The 23068-nt window shown below is 45.5% G+C and overlaps 1 protein-coding gene across 5 annotated transcripts in view; it reads right to left on the bottom strand.

Moving 5' to 3' along the window:
* Positions 1-23068, bottom strand: part of PI4KA (phosphatidylinositol 4-kinase alpha) — a 114720-nt gene that overhangs the window by 84375 nt on the left and 7277 nt on the right. For 4 of the 5 annotated variants that reach the window (XM_069961112.1, XM_069961113.1, XM_069961111.1 and 1 more), the window contains exons 2-3: positions 9775-9891; positions 8292-8385 (exon numbers count right to left, since the gene is read on the bottom strand). In XM_069961112.1, coding sequence (XP_069817213.1) covers positions 8292-8385; positions 9775-9891 — 211 coding nt within the window. Of the gene's footprint in view, positions 1-8291; positions 8386-9774; positions 9892-12008; positions 12028-23068 lie in introns of those variants that run through there. The other variant, XM_069961114.1, reaches the window with a different exon arrangement.

The raw sequence follows: 23068 nt of genomic DNA on the forward strand, positions 1-23068 counted from the left end.
TTGTGCTGTTCTCCTCACTTATCTGTATGTTATTCAGATGTTTTATAACTGCATTGTTTACATTCATTCCTTGTTGTATTCATTACATGTATTCTTGTTGTGCTGCCATCTGCTGGCCAAGAGTTTAGACTCCCCTCCATTTTCACATTTTTTGGTTTGTCCCTTAGTGGGTGTGTCTTATAGCCCAGTCTCCAAGTCACTTCCTGTAGCAGGCATTCTTCATCCTGCTTCTGACTGGAGAAGTAGTGCTTGCTTGGGCTTATCAGAGTCATAATCTTCTGACCAGAAATTACAAGTGTCAGCAAGGTATCTTCTAGGAAAGCAGCAACAGCCCAATATAACTACTATACTGCATCTGTGACTAAGCTGTATGTGAAGTTATTAAACTACGTTCTGCTCAATTTCCTACTCTACCCGACGCTTATTCTGGTTCCTGTCTGCCTCATATGCTGGAATACAAGGTAGGAATCTCCAGTCAGGCCCACTAGTCAGATAAACCTTCACTCGCCACATGTGGGGACAGAACAGTCAGAAGATTCACTTAAAAAGCCCAAAATCACAGCTAGAAATTGCCTGTAACCCAGACCAGTCAGAGGTCTCCATAGCAACAAGCACATGGTCAGCTAATCTGAGACAGCACGTCTAGACAGGCCTCAGGACAAGCACAGTGTGTGTCTGCTATATTCTACACCTGCATAAAGTCTTCCACAAAGCATCCCAAGCTGTTTCTCATATCTTACATGAACCTTTCATCACTCAGTAGAAGGACAGTTTTGTGTGTGAAGCTCCCTCAGACCATACCCCTCCTAAGAGACTTGCTGCATACCACCTCCCGTTGGTCTGGCCACCCAGACTTGAAAACCCCACAAATCACTCAAATAACGCTGGGAATCATATCGGGGTGTCCTAAAGAAGCTGTGCTGCGATTTTCAGACCCCAATTCCAAAGTTAATTTTCTTAAAGAGACAGTACACTTAAAATCAAAATGGCCGAAAAGCATCCCGAGCAACTCCCCAGTGATAAAACACAGCAAGGACAAGTTGATAGTGATGATTTGGAACAGCAGGAAGCAGAACTCACACTTCCAACAGACCAAGTTGTCCGACCAAGACGCTCTCTCAAACCGACACTAAAGGTAATTGAAAATTATCATACTGCTAAAAATGAGCTCTGTGATGACCTGGAGGAGAGATGGAAACGAGTTACCTCCCTCGTGGCAAGTCTTCAATCCTTCAAGGGTGACGCCGAGAGTCAACAAGATGCTGTGCAACGGCTGAATACAGAGCATGAAAGATATAAGAGACTGTTTGCAAAGTATATCACCTTCTTAAAAGCCTCTAATATCGATGAAGCCTTAACAGAGCTGATCAAGGCAGAATCATCAGAAATAGAAAGAGACACCATGGTGCAGAATGCTAAAGATAAAGCGGAGCTCCGTATCTCTCATCTACAAGAGACTAGATCGCACAGATCAAATTCATCTAAACGTTCATCACGGTCATACAGATCCTCGTGCTCAAGAAGCTCAGTCCTGAGTGACAGAATACTAGAGGCCCGCATAGATGCAGAGCAATCCAAAATAAGACGTGCCTTCAGAGAAAAGGAAGTAATGGCAGAGGCTCAGATAAAGATCCTTCAAACAGAGATGGAAGAGGAAGTTGCAATGGCCGAAGCTAAGGCTAAAAAGGAGAGTGCAGAAGCAGAGGCTCAGATAAAGATCCTTCAAACAGAGATGGAAGAGGAAATTGCATTGGCCAAGGTAAAAGTACTTGAGCAAGCAATGAGCCAAGGTCTCGATCCAGTTTGCTTGCCACAAGAAACAGACAATCCTGTCGATCGCACCAATGACTATGTGCTGAATCAGTTACCTGCAGCCCCCCCTATTTCTAGCACCATTCAAGCTGACAACACTGAAATCTCCAAGTCAGCTCTACCTGCAGCTACGGTGCCACCTATAGCACCCGCACAAACTGATGATCGTCACCCAAATGTGCCTTCTCAAGGACAACTATCACAGGAAGATGGTTACCGAGTGTTTTCTGGCCTAGTCGCGCAGCACAAGCAGCGGTCGTCAGAACTTATAGAGGCTAAACCACAGCTCAACCCTGCAGCGACATCATTCTACCCTGGAACATCTCACCCTTTCACGCCAACCAACCCATACGCCCAAGGGGTACAACGAGTTGACACGGCAACAAGAAGTGAGAAAACAGATATATCTGAGTTCGCAAGGTACATGGTTAGCAGGGAGCTGATCAACACCAGTCTCTCCAAATTTGACGACCGCGCAGAGAGCTACAGAGCCTGGAAAGCAACCTTCAAAGCTGCCATCGCCAACCTCAACCTTACCGCAGAGCAGGAGCTTGATCTCATGGTCAAATGGCTGGGCCCTGGCTCTACAAATCGCATCAAGAGCTTAAGGACTGTCTATGTGGGACAAGCTGAAGCAGGTCTTGCCGCTGCCTGGCAGAGACTTGAACGTACCTTTGGCAGTGCCGAAGCAATAGAGAAAGCCCTATTCAAGAGACTGGAGAACATCCCAAAGATTAATCTGAAGGAAGTCCACAAGCTTCAGGACTTAAGTGATCTGCTCATGGAACTGGAACTTGCTAAAAGAGATCCTCGTCTATCTGGACTATGCTATCTGGATACCGCCCATGGGGTAAACCCAATCGTCACAAAGCTGCCATACAGTTTGCAGGAGAAGTGGGCAACATCAGTCTCAAGATATAAGAGAGCACATGATGTCACCTTTCCACCATTCATCCACTTCTGCAGGTTCATCGACGAACAGGCCCAGATGAGGAATGACCCCAGTCTTGACTTCCTGGAGCTCAACACTCCAGCTGCATCATCAAGGTATGAAGGTGCCACACAGAAACACAGAGACTTTAAGAGCTGTGCGAGTGTTAGAAAGACTAACCTGCCACCACCTGCAGCATCCACGGGTAAACACCAAACTAACTCATCAAGAGACAAGTCCTTTAATCGTGAATGTCCCATTCATAAAAAACCTCACTCACTAAATAAATGCAGAGGCTTCAGGTCCAAACCCATACAGGAACGCAAGAAAATCCTCACTGAGCTAGGAGTATGTTTCAGATGCTGCGCCTCATTGGAGCATATGGCTAAGGACTGTAAATCTGCCATTAAGTGTGAGGAGTGTCACAGCGACAGACATGTCACGGTTATGCACCTAACCCCACCCACCAGCGATTCATCGGCTGCAATTACCAGTATTCCCACTACAAGCCATGGCGGGGAGCCTCAGAATCGTGCTAACTCTACCACTGATGTTTCCTGTTCATGCTCGGAGGTATGTGGGGAGAGCCAAAGGGACAAATGTTGTGCCAGAATATGTCTGATCAAGGTTTACCCAGAAGGACAACCAAACAAGGCTCTAAAAATGTATGCAATCATTGATGACCAGAGCAACCGGTCCCTAGCCGGACCTAAATTCTTTGAAGCCTTTGGGATCGAGGGACCCACAAAACCCTATACCTTAAACACCTGCTCAGGCAGCATAGAGACTTGTGGCAGAAGAGCACAGGGATTCATCGCTTCTCCCATCAATGGAGACACAGATATACCCTTACCTACACTGATTGAATGTGACCAAATACCTGATCACAGGGATGAGATTCCTACCCCAGAAGCTGCATTTCACCAACCACACCTAAGGCACCTGACCAGTGTTATCCCACCCTTGGATATGGACGCTGAAATTCTACTCCTGCTTGGCAGAGACAATCTAAGGGTACACAAAGTGCGTCAGCAGTGTAACGGTCCTGACTATGCCCCATACGCCCAGAGACTGGACTTGGGATGGGTAATCATTGGGAATGTATGCTTGGATCAATCAGGAATTGACTCCTTTAAGACTTACGTGCACAGGGACGGACGCACATCTTGCATCAAGCCGTGCCCTCATCACTATAAAGTCAAAGAGAAACCTCCAGACCTCATACAGCTGCCTGACGTCATTCCCTCCCCCTATGCTGACAACTTGGGGAGATCAGTGTTCGTCACAACGAAGGATGACGATAAAGTAGCCTTGTCAGTAGAGGACAGAGACTTTGTCAAGATAATGGACAGTGAATTCTCTAAGGAGGAAACCAATCACTGGGTTTCTCCACTACCGTTCAGAGCTTCCAGGGTAAGACTCCCAAACAACCGGGAACAAGCTTTGCAAAGATTTAACTCTCTTCAGCGTTCCCTAAACAGCAAGCCTGAAATGAGAGAACACGTTGTCACGTTTATGGAAAGAATATTCCGGAACAACCATGCAGAACCAGCTCCATCTTTGAAGAAGAACGAGGAGTGCTGGTACTTACCTTCATTCGGAGTATACCATCCCAGAAAACCTAATCAAATTAGGGTTGTATTTGACTCAAGCGCCAAACATCAAGGTGTGTCTCTTAATGACGTCCTTCTCACAGGTCCCAATCTGACAAATAACCTTGTCGGAGTCTTGATGAGGTTCAGAAAAGAGCCTGTTGCCATCACCGCTGATATTGAACAGATGTTCCACTGCTTCATAGTCAGAGAGGACCACAGGAACTTCCTCAGATTTCTGTGGTACAAGGACAATGACACCACCAAGGAGATGATGGAGTACCGCATGAGGGTACATGTATTTGGGAACAGCCCTTCACCTGCTGTAGCGACTTATGGCCTTCGCAGAACCGCCAAAGAGGGAGAGTCCCAGTATGGAAAGGATGCCAGAGACTTTGTAGAAAAGGACTTCTACGTAGATGATGGACTCAAATCATTACCTACTGAAGAAGAGGCAATTGATTTACTTAAAAGGACTCAAAACATGCTGTACCAAGCCAAACTACGGCTACACAAAATCGCTTCAAACAGCCTGGCTGTCATGAGAGCCTTCGAGTCAGATGATCATGCTCCTGGATTCAAAGACATAAACCTGGGACAAGACGATCCACCAGTGCAAAGAAGCTTAGGCCTGAGGTGGGATCTGTCCGCCGACTCCTTTGGCTTTCAAGTAAGTCGTGCAGACAAACCCTTTACAAAACGTGGTGTCCTGTCAGTTGTGAACAGCCTATACGATCCACTGGGATTTGTAGCGCCCATCACCATACAAGGTAAATCCCTACTGAGACAGCTTTCTGAAACCATCAAGGATTGGGATGCCCCCCTTCCTTCTGATAAAGAGCAAAAGTGGGAAGCCTGGAAGCAATCTTTGTATGCCTTGGATCAGATCCACATCCCAAGATGCTATGTCAAAGCCTCACTTACTGCCAGCAAGGGGAAAGAACTGAATATTGGCACCAAGCCCATCCAAGATCAGCTGGCAGAGAAGGGTTGCACCTGGATTTTCAATCCTCCTCATAGTTCCCACATGGGAGGCGCCTGGGAAAGGATGATCGGGATCTCACGCAGCATCTTGAACTCTATGCTTATGGATGTGAATTCTTCAAGACTCACACATGAGACCCTGGTTACTCTTCTTGCTGAGGTTTCTGCCATCATCAACTCAAGACCCCTTGTTCCAGTATCAATGGATCCTGAAGCACCAGCTATACTGACTCCAGCTACTCTTCTCACCCAGAAAACTGGGAATCAACTGACGCCAAGTAGAGAGTACACTCATGGAAACATCTACCAAAAACAGTGGAAACGTGTACAACACTTAGCGGATTACTTCTGGAACAGATGGCGAAAGGAGTATCTTGTGATTCTTCAAGGAAGAAGAAAATGGCAACACCAGAAACCAAACTTGAAGAAAGGAGACCTCGTATTGATGAAGGAACAACAAACCGAAAGGATGGACTGGCCTATGGGACTAGTTACAAAAGTTCTTCCCAGCAAGGATGGCAAGATCCGGAAGGTGGAGTTGAAGATCTCCAGGAAGGGTGAGACCAAAACGTTTGCAAGGCCTATCAACGAACTGATCCTGATATTGCCTGTTGAGGATGTTCCTGGCGGATGAACAGGACTGAACTTTCCTTTAAAGAACTTTATTCCTCAGTTATGAAACAGGATTATCTCACTGTTTATATTGCATATTAACATGTTTTGTTTCAGGTTTTGCACTATATTTCATAGAAATTAGTTTATAGTGAAATCCCCCTAAGGGAATTCCAGACGGGGAGTGTGCTGTTCTCCTCACTTATCTGTATGTTATTCAGATGTTTTATAACTGCATTGTTTACATTCATTCCTTGTTGTATTCATTACATGTATTCTTGTTGTGCTGCCATCTGCTGGCCAAGAGTTTAGACTCCCCTCCATTTTCACATTTTTTGGTTTGTCCCTTAGTGGGTGTGTCTTATAGCCCAGTCTCCAAGTCACTTCCTGTAGCAGGCATTCTTCATCCTGCTTCTGACTGGAGAAGTAGTGCTTGCTTGGGCTTATCAGAGTCATAATCTTCTGACCAGAAATTACAAGTGTCAGCAAGGTATCTTCTAGGAAAGCAGCAACAGCCCAATATAACTACTATACTGCATCTGTGACTAAGCTGTATGTGAAGTTATTAAACTACGTTCTGCTCAATTTCCTACTCTACCCGACGCTTATTCTGGTTCCTGTCTGCCTCATATGCTGGAATACAAGGTAGGAATCTCCAGTCAGGCCCACTAGTCAGATAAACCTTCACTCGCCGCATGTGGGGACAGAACAACATTTGTGGGGTCAATTAATCGCTCAAAATGGCCAGAAAAAGAGAACTTTCATCTGAAACTCGACAGTCTATTCTTGTTCTTAGAAATGAAGGCTATTCCATGCGAGAAATTGCTAAGAAATTGAAGAAGATTTCCTACAACGGTGTGTACTACTCCCTTCAGAGGACAGCACAAACAGGCTCTAACCAGAGTAGAAAAAGAAGTGGGAGGCCGCATTGCACAACTAAGCAAGAAAATAAGCACATTAGTCTCTAGTTTGAGAAACAGACGCCATTAAATAGTACCCGCAAAACACCAGTGTCAACTTCTACAGTGAAGAGGCGGCTGCAGGATTTTGGGCTTCAGGGCAGAGTGGCAAAGAAAAAGCCATATCTGAGACTGGCCAATAAAAGAAAAAGATTAAGATGGGCAAAAGAACACAGACATTGGACAGAGGAAGACAGGAAAAAAGTGTTGTGGGCGGATGAATCCAAGTTTGAGGTGTTTGGATCACAAAGAAAAACGTTTGTGAGACGCAGAACAAATGAAAAGATGCTGGAAGAATGCCTGACGCCATCTGTTAAGCATGGTGGAGGTAATGTGATGGTCTGGGGTTGCATTGGTGCAGGTAAGGTGGGAGATTTGTACAGGGTAAAAGGGATTCTGAATAAGGAAGGCTATCACTCTGCACCGCCATGCCATACCCAGTGGACAGCGCTTGATTGGAGCCAATTTCATCCTACAACAGGACAATGACCCTAAACACACCTCCAAATTGTGCAAGAACTATTTACAGCAGAAGCAGCAGCTGGTATTCTATCATAGGTAATGGAGTGGCCAGCGCAGTCACCAGATCTGAACCCCATTGAGCTGTTGTGGGAGCAGCTTGACCGTATGGTACGCCAGAAGTGCCCATCCAACCAATCCAACTTGTGGGAGCTGCTTCTAGAAGCGTGGGGGGCAATTTTTCCAGCTTACCTCAACAGATTAATAGCTAGGATGCCAAAGGTGTGCAATGCTGGAATTGCTGCAAAAGGTGGATTCTTTGACGAAAGCAAAGTTTAATGTAAAAACAATGTTATTTCAAATACAAATCATTATTTCTAACCTTGTCAATGTCTTGACTCTATTTTCTATTCATTTCACAACTTATGGTGGTGAATAAGTGTGACTTTTCATGGAAAACACTTAATTGTTTGGGTGACCCCCAAACTTTTGAACGGTAGTGTATATTATATATATTTATTTATATTACCCAGAGTAACCCTTTAATAATAACAGTAAGGTTATTTAACGCTTCCTCCACATACAACTACCCAGGTGCCTGCAAACCTGCTGGTGCTGGTCCTAGTGCTGGAGCAGCTAGAATGGGGTTAACTCAGGGGTCAGAGGGAAGCAGCTGCCACATGGACGGGCACCGGAGGAGATCCAGAAGGCGTCCGATCATCGGCAGAGTTGACCAGGTAGCGGTGAGTTACAAAGAGAGGCTTTCTACACAGCACAGTATCAGGATGGGGGCACATTGGGTTCATATTACCAAATCTTGCTCATTTACCAAGTTATAATTCTTTTTAAAAAAATCTATAGCTTGTCGTGCAAAACGCTCTCAGACCAAGTAACTAGTAATCCAAGGTTTCACTGTATTAGATTTAGGGAGAATAAACCTACCTTTCTTTTTTCGAGATGTGCTCTCCTCTATCCATAGTATTTTAGGAAGGCCCCTCAGCAGCCTCAGGAGGTACGGTACAATATTATCTTTATGCTGAAAACACATATAAAATATTAGCAACATGTGACAGATCAGGGCAGACAGCTACGTTCATATGGATGATACTGGGTTAGGTTCCTATTTGGACTCACAGGGGGAGATTTATCAAACATGGTGTAATGTGAAACAGGCCCAGTTGCCCCTAGCAACCAATCAAATATCTCCTTTCATTCCTCACAGACTCATTGGAAAATGAAGGTGGAATCTGATTGGTTGCTAGGGGCAACTGAGCCAGTTTCACTTTACACCATGTTTGATAAATCTCCCCCATAATGCTTTGAGCACTTTTTTTGGTTTGAGCCAACCAAATGTCAGAGGTGTCACCCAGGGTCTGTTGTGCCCTAGGACCACAACTCCTCTGCGCCTTAGGGTACGTTCAGACTGAGGAATACACGAATTCCAGCGGATTCGGTCACTCGCCACCACTCATGGCCACTCACATCTCTGCCCATGCTCTATGGTCAGGCGGATTCCCCCGTCCATCCAAACAATGAATCTGTTAGTTCTTTAGCCCCTATTCCACGGGTCGTTTAAAGGTGCAATATCATTCGTATTAGGCCGATATCGGCCGCTACGAACGATATTCGTCCCGTGGAATAGAGTGCAACGATCAGCCGACATCTTTCATGTCGGCTGATCGTTGCAGTCGCTTTTTTTTCAACAACATGTTGAAAAACAAGCGACTGATATAGCAGCGATCTGCTGCCGTCGCTCCATTGAATAGGAGCGTCGGCAGCAGATGCTGCTATATCCTATGGGCTGCCCGGACGATCAGCGATCCTCCGAGCAGCCCCTCCCGCACTCACTCGCTCGCTGCAGCCACGTTGAATAGCGGCGGCAGCGAGCGGGGAACGGGGAGCAAACGAGCGCTAATGGCGTTCGTTTGCTCCTCCAAACGACTCGTGGAATAGGGGCATTTGGACGGACTGCGGAATCCGTCCTACCATAGAATGGAGTCTATGGCATGGGCGGAGATTGCGGCCGTGAGCCTTGGCGAGTGACAGAATGCACTGGAACTTTTACACGCGGATTCCTTAGTCTGAACATACCCTTAAATGAGAAATATTAGCAGGTTAGACAGATCTAACCTGCTGATATGTCCCTACCTCACAGGAGGCGCCAAGGAGGAAGATATGTCTCTTACCTTCCTCATCTGTGCTGTTCCGGTGTAGTTAATCATGTCCTACATGGTCCAGTGAGACTGTTACAAGCACTAGGGCACCCATTAGGTGCAAGCCCACCCCCATAGCACCAATGGCAATAGCCATGGCCAACATGTACATACAGAAGTAGCTGTGGTCGAATGTAAACTCTTTCATTAGTGAAGCTAATCATCTGGCTGGTGCATTTTAGACCGTAAAAGCAATGTAAGCAGTGGATTACCTGAAGGTCAGATTCAACCAGAAAGATTCCTAAAGCAATAAGTGCGTCTCTGCGTCTCTCGTCAAGTTGAAAGACTCCATGGAAATCTACGGGGCACATACATAGTAACTTCTGCACCTGTTGGAGAACACAGTGACATTTTTGTTCATACACTATTTATTATTATTATTTATTTATAAAGCACACTTAATTCCAGAGCGCTATACAGGCGACAAGGGTAACAAACAAGAACATTACAAGATCAAAACACATTACATGAAGGCAGATGGCAGACTGATACACGGGGAAGATGACCCTGCCCGCGAGGGCTTACAATCTATAAGGTACTGGGAGAGAATGAGTGCAGCCAGTCAAGTGTGATGCAGAGTTATTGTAGGTTGTAGCCTTGTTTGAAGAGATGGGTTTTCAGGTTACTTTTGAAGGACATGATGGTGGATGAGAGCCGGATGTGTCGGGGTAGCGAGTTCCAGAGTATGGGGGAGGCTCGGGCAAAGTCTTGGAGGCGGTTGTGCGAGGTACGAACAAGGGGGGAGTGCAGATGGAGGTCACTGGAGGATCGAAGGTTGCGTGAGGGACGGTAGCGGGATATCAGGTCAGAGATGTACGGAGGGGACAGGTTGTGGATGGCCTTGTATGTCATGGTCAATAATTTAAAGTGAATACGTTGGGCAATGGGGAGACAGAGGAGGGATTGGCAGAAGGGAGAGGCAGAGGCAAAGTGAGGGGAAAGGTGAATTAGTCGGGCGGCAGAGTTAAGGATAGACTGGAGGGGAGCAAGAGAGTTAGATGGAAGGCCAGAGAGGAGGATGTTACAGTAGTCCAAGCGGGAGATAATGAGAGCATGTACCAATAGTTTTGTGGAGTCAGGTGTGAGAAAAGAGTGGATTCTGGAAAAGTTTTTGAGGTAAAAGCGGCAGGAGGTGGTCAGGGCCTGAATATGCGGTTTAAAAGATAGGGCAGAGTCAAAGGTGACCCCAAGGCAGCGGACTTGGGGGACAGGGGATAGAGTGCAGCCATTGATAGAGATTGACAGATTAGACGGCAGGGTAGAGCGGGATGGGGGAAAAATGATAAGTTCCGTTTTGTCCATGTTGAGTTTTAGAAAGCGGGAGGAGAAGAAGGAGGATATGGCCAACAGACACTCTGGAATCCTAGATAGCAAAGAGGTGACATCCGGACCAGAGAGGTAGATCTGGGTGTCATCGGCGTAGAGGCGATACCTGAAGCCGTGGGATTCTATAATATGTCCCAGGCCAGAGGTATAGATGGAGAAGAGAAGAGGCCCAAGTACAGATCCTTGGGGAACACCAACTGTGAGCGGACGGGGAGAGGAGGTGGTGTGAGAATGGGAGACACTAAAAGTGCGGTTGGAGAGGTAAGAGGAGATCCAGGAGAGGGCTGAGCAAGTGACGCCAAGGGATGAAAGAATTTGTAAGAGGAGAGAATGGTCGACTGTGTCGAAGGCAGAAGATAGGTCAAGGAGAAGGAGCACAGAATATTGGTGTGAGGTTTTGGCAGTTAGCAGGTCATTGGCCACTTTGGTTAAGGCAGTTTCTGTGGAGTGGTGGGGGGGAAGCCAGATTGCAGGGACAGAACTTATAAAAACTGCAAATAGGCATATCAAGCGGAGAAAGACCATGTTATAGCGGATTCAGTATGACTATATATGTTCTGCCAGAGGTGAGCTGTAAACCTGCAATACTACAAGAGAAATAAATAAAAAGGACTAAAAAAAAAAAAAAAAAAAGGTTAAAAAAGCAACAAACCAGTCATGTGGGCCCTTTTCAGCACAAAAAGGGGTAAGAATTGTGCAGATAAATTACTGTGGTATTTTATTAGTATTTCTGTTGAAATGGATTATTTAAAGGGGTTATCCAGGCTCAGAAAAACATGTTCACTTTCAGAAACACCACGACTCTTGTCTCCAGTTCTGGTGTGGTTTGCAGTTAATCTCCATTCACTTCAATGGAACCGAGTTGCAAAACCTGCACCCAAACCGGAGACAAGAGTGATGCCGTTTTTGGAAGAAAGTGGCCATGTTTTTCTAAGCCTGGCTACTGTCACATTACATACACACACACACACACACACACACACACAGCCTAATCCATTATAGTCTATGGAGCCATGCCTGGACAACAAGCCAAAAGTTTATATAAATTACATCACAGGAACACATATAAAGCCAACATGTATGTGTGACAATATATATTATATACATATTTATTACATACAGGATGGTCCTTGAAGTTTCAATGGTTGTTCTTGAACCAATTAATATTGTATCTGGAAACTAAAGCTCTATGTAACTGGATGTGAAGCCCCCAATATTGTAACTTGAGGAACCACAGGTATGTGTGTGTAATGGTGCGTTTACAAGGAGCAATTATCGTTCGAATTTTTGCAATAACATTTGCATTTGAGCAATAATCGGCTCGGGTAAACACAACAAACTATCAAACGACAAACTAGAAATCGTTCATTTTGATCTTTCAACATGTTCTCAAATCAGAGTTGGTTGTTTGTTAAAAATTTGCGGATCGCTTTGTGTAAACAGTCAGATTCACCTTACGTGTGAGATAGGCTTAAGCAATCTTAAAAACTAATCGCAATAACAATTTTTCCAATGATTTATTCATCAAAACGCTGATCGTTATAAAAACCAAATCGTTGCTTCAAAATCGCTAAACGATCGATTGGGCGAATTATGGCTCCATGTAAACATAGCATAAATATATATATATATATATATATATATATATATATATATATATATGACTAGAAAATGAACCCGGCGCTGCCCGGGTATAAAGTGTCAGTGTCCTGTATACCTGCAGGGTCGTATTTACCATTAGGCACCCATGGTCTGGTGTGTAGGGTAGCACCTTGCAGAGGGGCAGTACCCTCCTGTTCAGACTTGCCAGAAAATCTGGTGTCTTTTCGAGGGGGGTATGGCGGTATTGGTCTGGTATAGCGGTGTTTTCCAGTCACAGTATGGCGGTATTGGTCAGGTCTGGTATGGCAGTGTTATTCAGTCACAGTGTGTCGGTATTGGTCATGACTGTTATGGCGGTGTTATCCAGTCACAGTATGGCGGTATTGGTCAGGTCTGGTGTGGCTGTGTTATCCAGTCACAGTATGGCGGTATTGGTCAGGTCTGGTGTGGCAGTGTTATTCTGTAAAGTGTGTCGGTATTGGTCATGTCTGGTATGGCGGTGTTATCCAGTCACAGTACGGCGGTATTGGTCAGGTCTGGTGTGGCGGTGTTCTCCAGTCACAGTATGGCGGTATTGGTAAGGTCTGGTATAGTGGTGTTATCCAGTCACAGTATGGCGGTATTGGTCAGGTGTGGTATGGCAGTGTTATCCAGTCACAGTTTGGCGGTATTGGTCAGGTGTGGTATGACAGTGTTATCCAGTGACAGTATGGCGGTATTGGTCAGGTCTGGTGTGGCAGTGTTACCCAGTCACAGTGTGGCGGTATTGGTCAGGTCTGGTATGGCAGTGTTATCCAGTCACAGTATGGCGGTATTGGTCAGGTCTGGTATGGAGGTGTTACCCAGTCACAGTATGGTTGTATTGGTCAGGTCTGGTATGGCAGTGTTATCCAGTCACAGTGTGGCGGTATTGGTCAGGTCTGGTATGGAGGTGTTACCCAGTCACAGTGTGGCGGTATTGGTCAGGTCTGGTGTGGCAGTGTTATCCAGTCACAGTATGGTTGTATTGGTCAGGTCTGGTATGGCAGTGTTATCCAGTCACAGTGTGGCGGTATTGGTCAGGTCTGGTATGGAGGTGTTACCCAGTCACAGTGTGGCGGTATTGGTCAGGTCTGGTATGGCAGTGTTATCCAGTCACAGTATGGCGGTATTGGTCAGGTCTGGTGTGGCGGTGTTACCCAGTCACAGTTTGGTATACCTGTCCTGTAGTGCCCTGTATATACATGTACTGTATAGATGGAGTAGGGGGTCCTGTATATACATGTACTGTATAGATGGAGTAGGGGGTCCTGTATACATGTACTGTATAGATGGAGTAGGGGGTCCTGTATATACATGTACTGTATAGATGGAGTAGGGGGTCCTGTATATACATGTACTGTATAGATGGAGTAGGGGCTCCTGTATATACATGTACTGTATAGATGGAGTAGGGGGTCCTGTATATACATGTACTGTATAGATGGAGTAGGGGGTCCTGTATATACATGTACTGTATAGATGGAGTAGGGGGTCCTGTATATACATGTACTGTATAGATGGAGTAGGGGGTCCTGTATATACATGTACTGTATAGATGGAGTAGGGGGTCCTGTATATACATGTACTGTATAGATGGAGTAGGGGGCCCTGTATATACATGTACTGTATGGATGGAGTAGGGGGCCCTGTATATACATGTACTGTATAGATGGAGTAGGGGGTCCTGTATACATGTACTGTATGGATGGAGTACGGGGTCTACCAGTTATTACTGTGGATGTTGTGAGGTAGCTTCCCTAGCAACCATTGCTCCCTGTGAAAATGAAAGCAGTAATCCTATTGGTTGCTAAGGCTCCAACTGCCGTGTCTGCTGCAGCTAATTATATCACCTGTGTTTGCAGTGAGGAGATTTTCCCATTCATCTCTATGGGGCGCCACTCTTCCCCCTCCCCCTCCCCTCCTGTACATCTGGCGGGGACGGGACCTTCGCAATAACCTTCCCGGGCACCCAATGTATCTCTGTGCCAAATTTGGGGTCAAACGGTTCAGGCGTTTGGAAGTCTATAGAGGACAGACAGACAGACAGACAAAAGGACAGACAGAAGTACAGACAGACAGACTTTGATTTTTATGATATAGATAACTGGGCACGTTTTTTATGAATGAGGTGTAAATTATAGCTAAACTGCCAACATAAACACAGCAGGCGTCCCAATGACTTACATGGCTGAGGGCCAACTCTGTAGGCAAAGAACCTGCTTCCCCAGCCAAAATATAAGTCACATATAAACAAGGCAAATCATACCACTGGATTCTTTAATTGGAGATAAACTAATGGCGTGGCCCATGAACTACATGGTTTACGTAACTATGAATCACATGTTTTCCGCTTCCAGACCACAACCAGCGTCTGCAGACAGGCTCAAGCGGGCCTGGAGCCAAAGGAAAACCATTACAAGGCTTTTTTTTCCCATAAGGACAACATACCACCTATCCACTGGGTAGGAAACATGCCGATTTATGGGAGTCCGACTGGTGGGACCCCAACAGATCACAAAAATAGGGAGCCCCGAGTTATACAGGAAGGGACCCATGAATGATCCAGCGATCGCGTCATGGTCATGAATAATGTTCAGCAGAGAGGCTGAACTGGGCGAGTATGGCAATGTTCTCCGAGACCTGAACGCTCAGCATTCGACTCCCGGTGGCCACAGAAAATGGATGCTGCTCTAGGGAGTCCTGGAAAACAAGCACAGTACACATCTACCAGATCAGTGCTCATTTACAGAAAAAAAACAAGAATTACATTTTTGTTTTTCTTTTACAACAGCCCTGCGGAGAGAGATAGCCACAAGGCCAATCTCAATTCCAGTCCTCATGATGTTTTGAGGATAGTATTGCACAGGTGATATAATTATAGTCAGTGCATCAGGTATTATCGTGAATTTTCGCGATAAGGATCGCATTTGAGCGATAATCGGCTCGTGTAAACACAGCGAACGATCAAGCGACGAGCGATAAATCGTTCATCATGATCTTTCAACAAGTTCTCAAATCATCGTTGGTCGTTCACTGAAAATTCGCAGATCGCTTCGTGTAAACAGTCTTTCACCGATTCACCCTATGTGTGAGATGGGCTTAAGAGATCTTAAAACAATCGCAATAACGATTTTTACAAACGATATATCGTTCCGTCTAAACGCTGATCATTGTAAAAAACGCATTGTTACTTTGAAATCGTTAGATTGGGCGAATTATCGCTCCTTCTAAAAGGACCATTAGTGTGTTTAATGACCTTTGTAGTAAAATGAATCACCGGTTATTAAAGGGTTAATACATCAGATCACTATGGGTAACTGTAGTAACCATGGCAACAGTGAACTGTGAGGATAATCGCTTATGTCATAAAGAAGGTTCCATAAAAGAAAGGCCCGCTGCCTGGATCACTGCAATCCTGAATGTGCCAGAGGACCTTGAGCTTGACTCCTTACCCTGTCCTACACTTGATGTTATTTGGTGGTTCTAGCAGGGGAAAAGGAATGTTCTATTTTTGTTATGTAGTTGTCTTTTAATCTGTTAAAATGTATAAATTCTGAAACTATGCTGCATTAGTATTACTCTCTAAACACAAAGAAAAGGCAACTCTCCAGCCATGGCTCTCTCAAGGTTTCCTCCACAGTGGGTTTTTCCCTCACCTGAGTGCTGGAGGGTGACTCTTTGAGTCAGGGGTCTGCCATTTTCAGTGTCATGTGATTTCAAATAAAATTGTGACCATTTGACACCTGATTACAATGTGTCTAGTCTTTGTTTTACCTTCCTTGGTTTCATTCATTTTTCTCTAAAGTTGATGGTTCATCACATATTGCAAAGTCATAAAGAGGCATTTTTGCCCCCATCCTGGTAAGCAGCCTAGAGCCGTGGACAGTACAACTCCTGCATTTCCATCCTTATATATTAGTTGGGTGCCCATTAATGTATTATATTTATAAATCCAAATACACTGGGCTCGAGCGGCTTTGTTTACTGACAAAGGTCTTGTTATATCTATAGGCTTAGGAGGCCCTGCTCAGCAATAGCGCCTATAAATGTATAGCTTTCTCCGACACCGGTAATCAGATTAAATTCCCTGTAGAAGGAAACCTTCACTAGATGAAACTCCATGGGTTGTTCTTCTTCTTAAACATACTAACAAAATAATGCAGCACATTGTAGGCCAGAAAATATCTAAAATCATAAGTATTTAACATCAAATGAATTCTACGTAGGAGGGAATTGTGTGGTCATGTCCAATAACACAAATCTCATCAAGACGCCTAGGTCCAACAAGGATAATAGTTTTTACGTACGAGGTAATGTCACTTTATTCAGGGAATGGGAGCTAATAAGATAAGATGGAGGAGGGCACAGGCAGGGCACACTTGTTTGTGTATCACATACCAGACCTGGAAGAGTTTTATAACCACCGACTGCTGCAGAGCGTGAGCCCAGCCAGGAGGAGGATTATATGACAGTAAGAAGCTGAACTCCGCCATATAACAGGGAAAACCAGTGCATAGCTATGTGTATTAACATCAATGGCAGGTTTACTCTCATATTATATATATATATATATATATATATATATATTTATTACTCTCAGTATTTAATAGCTTACAATGTAAGGTCTCTGTCATATTAGAGCCTGTTCACACTACGGTAAACAGGCGGAAATTCCGAGCGGAACTCCCACCTGCGGACTCTGCTTGGAATCCCGCCTGTTATCTGTTTTAATGGGATGGGTTGCGTGCCTCAGCTCAAAGAATTGACATGTCAATTTCCATTGAAACTGATAAAAGGCAGGAGTTCGTGGGCGGTGGTTCCGCTTGAAATTTCTGCCAGTTTTCTGTAGTGTGAACTGGCCCTAAGCTTGAGTGTTCATGATAGGCTAATAACACTATGGGATTAGTGATGTCACGATACCAGAATTTTGAGTTCGATACCGATACTAACTTTTTTATTTCGATACTCAATACCAGTTCGATACTTAGTAAAGTATAAAAGAAAAAAAAAAAATGGTAGAAATATAATACCCCTGCACTATTACAGTGATACCAATTTTTGGACTATTTTTATTTTATTGTGTTAAAAATAAAGTTAGTGATATCTGTCTAAGACAGCTCTGCTGCATCAGCTATCACTAAGACAGCTCTGCTGCATCAGCTATCACTAAGACAGCTCTGCTGCATCAGCTATCACTAAGACAGCTCTGCTGCATCAGCTATCACTAAGACAGCTCTGCTACATCCGATATCACTAAGACAGCTCTGCTGCATCAGCTATCACTAAGACAGCTCTGCTGCATCAGCTATCACTAAGACAGCTCTGCTGCATCAGCTATCACTAAGACAGCTCTGCTGCATCAGCTATCACTAAGACAGCTCTGCTACATCCGATATCACTAAGACAGCTCTGCTACATCAGCTATCACTAAGACAGCTCTGCTACATCCGATATCACTAAGACAGCTCTGCTACATCAGCTATCACTAAGACAGCTCTGCTACATCAGCTATCACTAAGACAGCTCTGCTACATCAGCTATCACTAAGACAGCTCTGCTACATCAGCTATCACTAAGACAGCTCTGCTGCATCAGCTATCACTAAGACAGCTCTGCTGCATCAGCTATCACTAAGACAGCTCTGCTGCATCAGCTATCACTAAGACAGCTCTGCTGCATCAGCTATCACTAAGACAGCTCTGCTGCATCAGCTATCACTAAGACAGCTCTGCTGCATCAGCTATCACTAAGACAGCTCTGCTGCATCAGCTATCACTAAGACAGCTCTGCTGCATCAGCTATCACTAAGACAGCTCTGCTACATCCGATATCACTAAGACAGCTCTGCTACATCAGCTATCACTAAGACAGCTCTGCTACATCCGATATCACTAAGACAGCTCTGCTACATCAGCTATCACTAAGACAGCTCTGCTACATCAGCTATCACTAAGACAGCTCTGCTACATCAGCTATCACTAAGACAGCTCTGCTACATCAGCTATCACTAAGACAGCTCTGCTACATCAGCTATCACTAAGACAGCTCTGCTACATCAGCTATCACTAAGACAGCTCTGCTACATCCGATATCACTAAGACAACTCTGCTACATCAGCTATCACTAAGACAGCTCTGCTACATCAGCTATCACTAAGACAGCTCTGCTACATCAGCTATCACTAAGACAGCTCTGCTGCATCAGCTATCACTAAGACAGCTCTGCTGCATCCGATATCACTAAGACAGCTCTGCTACATCAGCTATCACTAAGACAGCTCTGCTACATCAGCTATCACTTAAGGCCCTATTCCACCAACAGATCTGACGACAGATTATCTGCCAAAGATTTGAAGCCAAACCCAGGAACAGACTATAAAGAGAGATCAGGTAAAGGCTGGAATAAAGGAAAGACTGGATTTCTCCTCTTTTCAAATCCACTCCTGGGTTTGGCTTCAAATCTTTGGCAGATAATCTGTCGTCAGATCTGTTGGTGGAATAGGGCCTTAAGACAGCTCTCCTGCACCAACCACCACTAAGACAGCTCTGCTGCACCAGTTACCAAGATTGCGGAGGAAGAGAAGAGGAGGTTACACAGGATCCCACACACTACAGCCGATCTTATCTGCTCCTCTCAGCCCCGGCCACCTCCCCCACCTGCCAGCCGGCTGGATCCTCACATGTGCTGCACTTCTCCCGGATCTCACAGACCCCCGTTCTCCCTCTTCATCCTCCCCACCTCCAGCCTTCTCCGTCCTCCTCTCTCCGTGACCTCCCGCTCTCCCTCTCCAGCCGCTCTCTTCTGTGCAGCTCCGGCTCCTCTCCCGGACCTCCCGCTCTCCCTCCAGCCTTCTCCTCCGTCCTCCTCTCCTCCGTCCTCCTCTCCAGCCTTCTCCTCCGTGCAGCTCCGACTCCTCGGCATAAATCATCTCTCTGATAACAGAGTCTGGCGGAGCCGGACTCTGTTATCAGAGAGACACCAGCAGCGGGGGTCTGTTACACACAGTAGCCGACCCCCGCTGTATATGGAGCGGGCTCAGGAGGGGTCAGATGCCGCTGTCAGTGTGACAGCGGCATCTATATACTTAAATAGCCGGCACTAGCAATAGCTAAGTGCCGGCTATTTGAAATTGGCGCCAATGGGAGCGGAGGGAGGGAGAGCAGAGGAGGAGACTGCAGGGGGCAGGGGGAGGCACATAGAGAACACGGCCGGCGCTCAGCTAGCCGCCCACCGTGTTCTCTGCTTAACTTAAAGTTTCGATACCAGGAAATCCTGGTATCGAACGGTTTTTTTGCCCGAAATATCGATAGTAGTATCGATATTTCGGTGCATCGTGCATCCCTATATGGGATGCATCAAAAGAGGCCGAGATGCTAAAGATGAGAACATAGTTTTGCCTCTGTATAAATTACTGGTCAGACCACATATGGAATACTAGGTACAGCATCGGGCACTGGTATATAAGAAGGATACAGTCAATGTGTGTGGCCGGCTCAGTACCTAGAGACTTGCTGCTCCGCATGTGCCCCACTCCAACAGTGTGTAGAGATCAATGGTAGTAAATCACCTGGGCTCAGCGATGCAGTGCTCAATGTTAGCTTTATTCAGTGATCCTTGAAAAACAACGGAGATAATACATCGGCTCTCACAGTCTCACGCCAACATGTTTCTGGTACGTCACATACCCTTAATCATGGCTGAATAAAGCTAACATTGAGCACTGCATCGCTGAGCCCAGGTGATTTACTACCATATATAAGAAGGACACAGCTGAACTGGAGCGGGTGCAGAGGAGGGCAACAAAGGTCATTAAAATGACACTGTCACCCCCTTTGTACATTCTGACTTTTCTACACAGGTGTAAAGGGTAAATTTAGCATTTTATATCATACGTCATGGTGCTTGTTCCAGTAAAAAGTGATCTTTTATCAACAGCAGATTGTGTTAAGTGGGTGAGGCCTGATGGCATTAGCACCACTTAGCCCCGCCCACAGTGTTGCCATTGGTCCCGCCCCCTTGACGTCCATTGGTAGGCCGACCTAGAGGGAGTGGAGCCTAGACCTTTAGGCCAGCCTGCTCCAATGGCTGGCGAGGGGGCGGGCCAACGGTGGCACTATGGGCGGGGCTAAGTGCCGCTAATGCCACGAGGCCCCGCCCACTTAACACAATCTGCAGTTGATAAAAGGACACTTTTTACTTGAACAAGCACCATGACATGATATAAAATAAGGTATGAAAACCGCTAAATTTCCCCTTTACACCTGTGTAGAGAAGTCAGAATGCACAAAAGGAGGTGACAGTGTCACTTTAAGGCAATGGGTGGAATGCAGTACTAAGACAGGTTGTCAAGCTTGGGTCCCAGGGGTCATGTGATAAAATGTGCAAATATACAAATGGACAGTACAGAGATCTTTGTAGTTATCTTTTTACACCTAGGTCTGTAACCACGATAAGGGAGCATCCTCTACGTCTAGAGGAAAGAAGGTTTCACCACCAGCACAGGCGTGGATTCTTTACTGTACGAGCAGTGAGACTGTGGAGCTCTCTGCCACATGAGGTTGTCATGGCAGATTCATTAAATACGTTCAAGGGAGGCCTGAATGCTTTTCTCAATAAATATAATATTAGAAGTTATGGACATAACTTTATGGAAGTTATGGACAGGGATTATTCTGATTGCCATTGGGGTCGGGAATTTATGGGGCAATTGGCATCTGCCTCATGAGGGTTTTTGCCTTCCTCTGGATCAACACAGTAGGGTTATAGGATAAACCTGATGGACTCATTTCTGGCCATAGTATTCAGCATTTTTCACCAGTTTTCCCCTGTGCTGGGTTTAGTCTCTGTGAGAATAAGGCCTTAGAATAGGTCATTTCACTGTATCCATTTCAGTACATTTAATTTTAACCTACGGGAAAACATGGTCAACGTTTTAAAAAATTGATCCATTTTTATTTTGGAAGTGGAAAACAGATCCTGCAATATGGCATACAACTGCATCAGTTTTTACCATCTGTCTTTGCATCCACTTTTTTTTCCCTTTAAATGGACAGCAATAAGACAGTGTGAACCTAGCCTAACAGGAGATGTTCTGATGACTGGAGAATGGCCAACGTTGTACCCAGGATGGGACTCCTGCCCTCAGTGCACCACACCATCTAGTTTACATATTAATAAAAACAGAACCCTCAATGAAAATAGCGCTGAGGATGAAGGTAAGTAAACAACCTACATTCTCAGTTCTATGGCAACCTAACAGCAACTTACAGACGTCTAACCTGCTCTTAGTTTCCCTTTAATCCCTGGATAGTTCAGATTTGTTGTTGACTAAAGGATAGATACCATAGGATTGTTGTTAATGGTGTCCACTCCAAGCAAAGACTGGTTACCAGCAGCCCGACAGCCTGCTGGACGCTGTGCAGGACTGGTCTTTATTTCATAAATCACTGGTCTGTATGTGAGGCGGCGTTCTCCATAGCACAGGCCGTGCTCCCCGGGCAGTGTGGTGACCTCTGCCTGGACTGTGTGTCTCTTCCCTCCTCCACAGCCTCCCCGTGTAGGACCCTCTCCCTGTGCTTTAAGCCTAAGGAGTCTTTTCTCTTCTCTTCCTATCTCCTATCTCTTTCTGTTTAATTACATCACTAGTTTCCTCTGGCTTCTTACCTTGTGTCCATCAATCAGTGTGAGTGTCTATCTATCTACCCATCTATCTATCTCCTATCTCTCTCTCTCCTATATATCTATCTCCTATCTATCTCTCTGTCTCTTCTTTCTCTCTGTGCCCTCTATCTATGGCATTGCAGTGTCTGAATATTCTGTGGCAGTCTCCCCATGTACATTGTGCCAACCCTGGTGCTGTGCATAGACCCGCTGCAGTGCCACAATATATACAGACACAGGCCCTATTCCACAGAACGATTATTGGCCGTATTCAGCTGCTACGGACGATAATGGTCCCGTGGAATAGAGTGCAACGATCACCGACATCGTTCATGTCGGCTGATCGTTGCAGTCGCTTGTTTTTCAACATGTTGAAAAACAAGGGACTGATATAGCAGCGTTCTGCTGCCGGCGCTCTGTTGAATAGGAGCGTCGGCAGCAGACGCTGCTATATCCTATGGGCTGCCCGGATGATCAGCGATCACCTGGGCAGCCCCCCTGCAGCTCCCCGCCGCTGCTGCTGCGTTGAATAGCGGTGGCAGCGAGCAGGGAACGAGGAGCAAATGAGCGCTGACAGCGCTCGTTTGCTCCTCTATGACGACCTGTGGAATAGGGCCATAATAGTATATATAACAATCCTATAATTATCTGGATCATTTGCAATAATTGCTATGACACAAGTTACTGGTCAATTGCAGCTGTGTTCACACGCTGCGGTAGGGTTATTTGTTGCAGGTTTTTACATATTTAACCCCTTAAGGTCCAAGCCAATTTTCGTTTTTGCGCTTTTGCTTTTTCCATTTTATGTTTAAAAGTCCATATCACTTGCATTTTTTCACCTAGAGACTTATATGAGTGCTTATTTTTTGCGAAACCAATTGTACTTTGCAATTACAG

Source organism: Dendropsophus ebraccatus, chromosome 3 (genome assembly GCF_027789765.1).
Source record: "Dendropsophus ebraccatus isolate aDenEbr1 chromosome 3, aDenEbr1.pat, whole genome shotgun sequence".
NCBI classification, from domain to species: domain Eukaryota; kingdom Metazoa; phylum Chordata; class Amphibia; order Anura; family Hylidae; genus Dendropsophus; species Dendropsophus ebraccatus.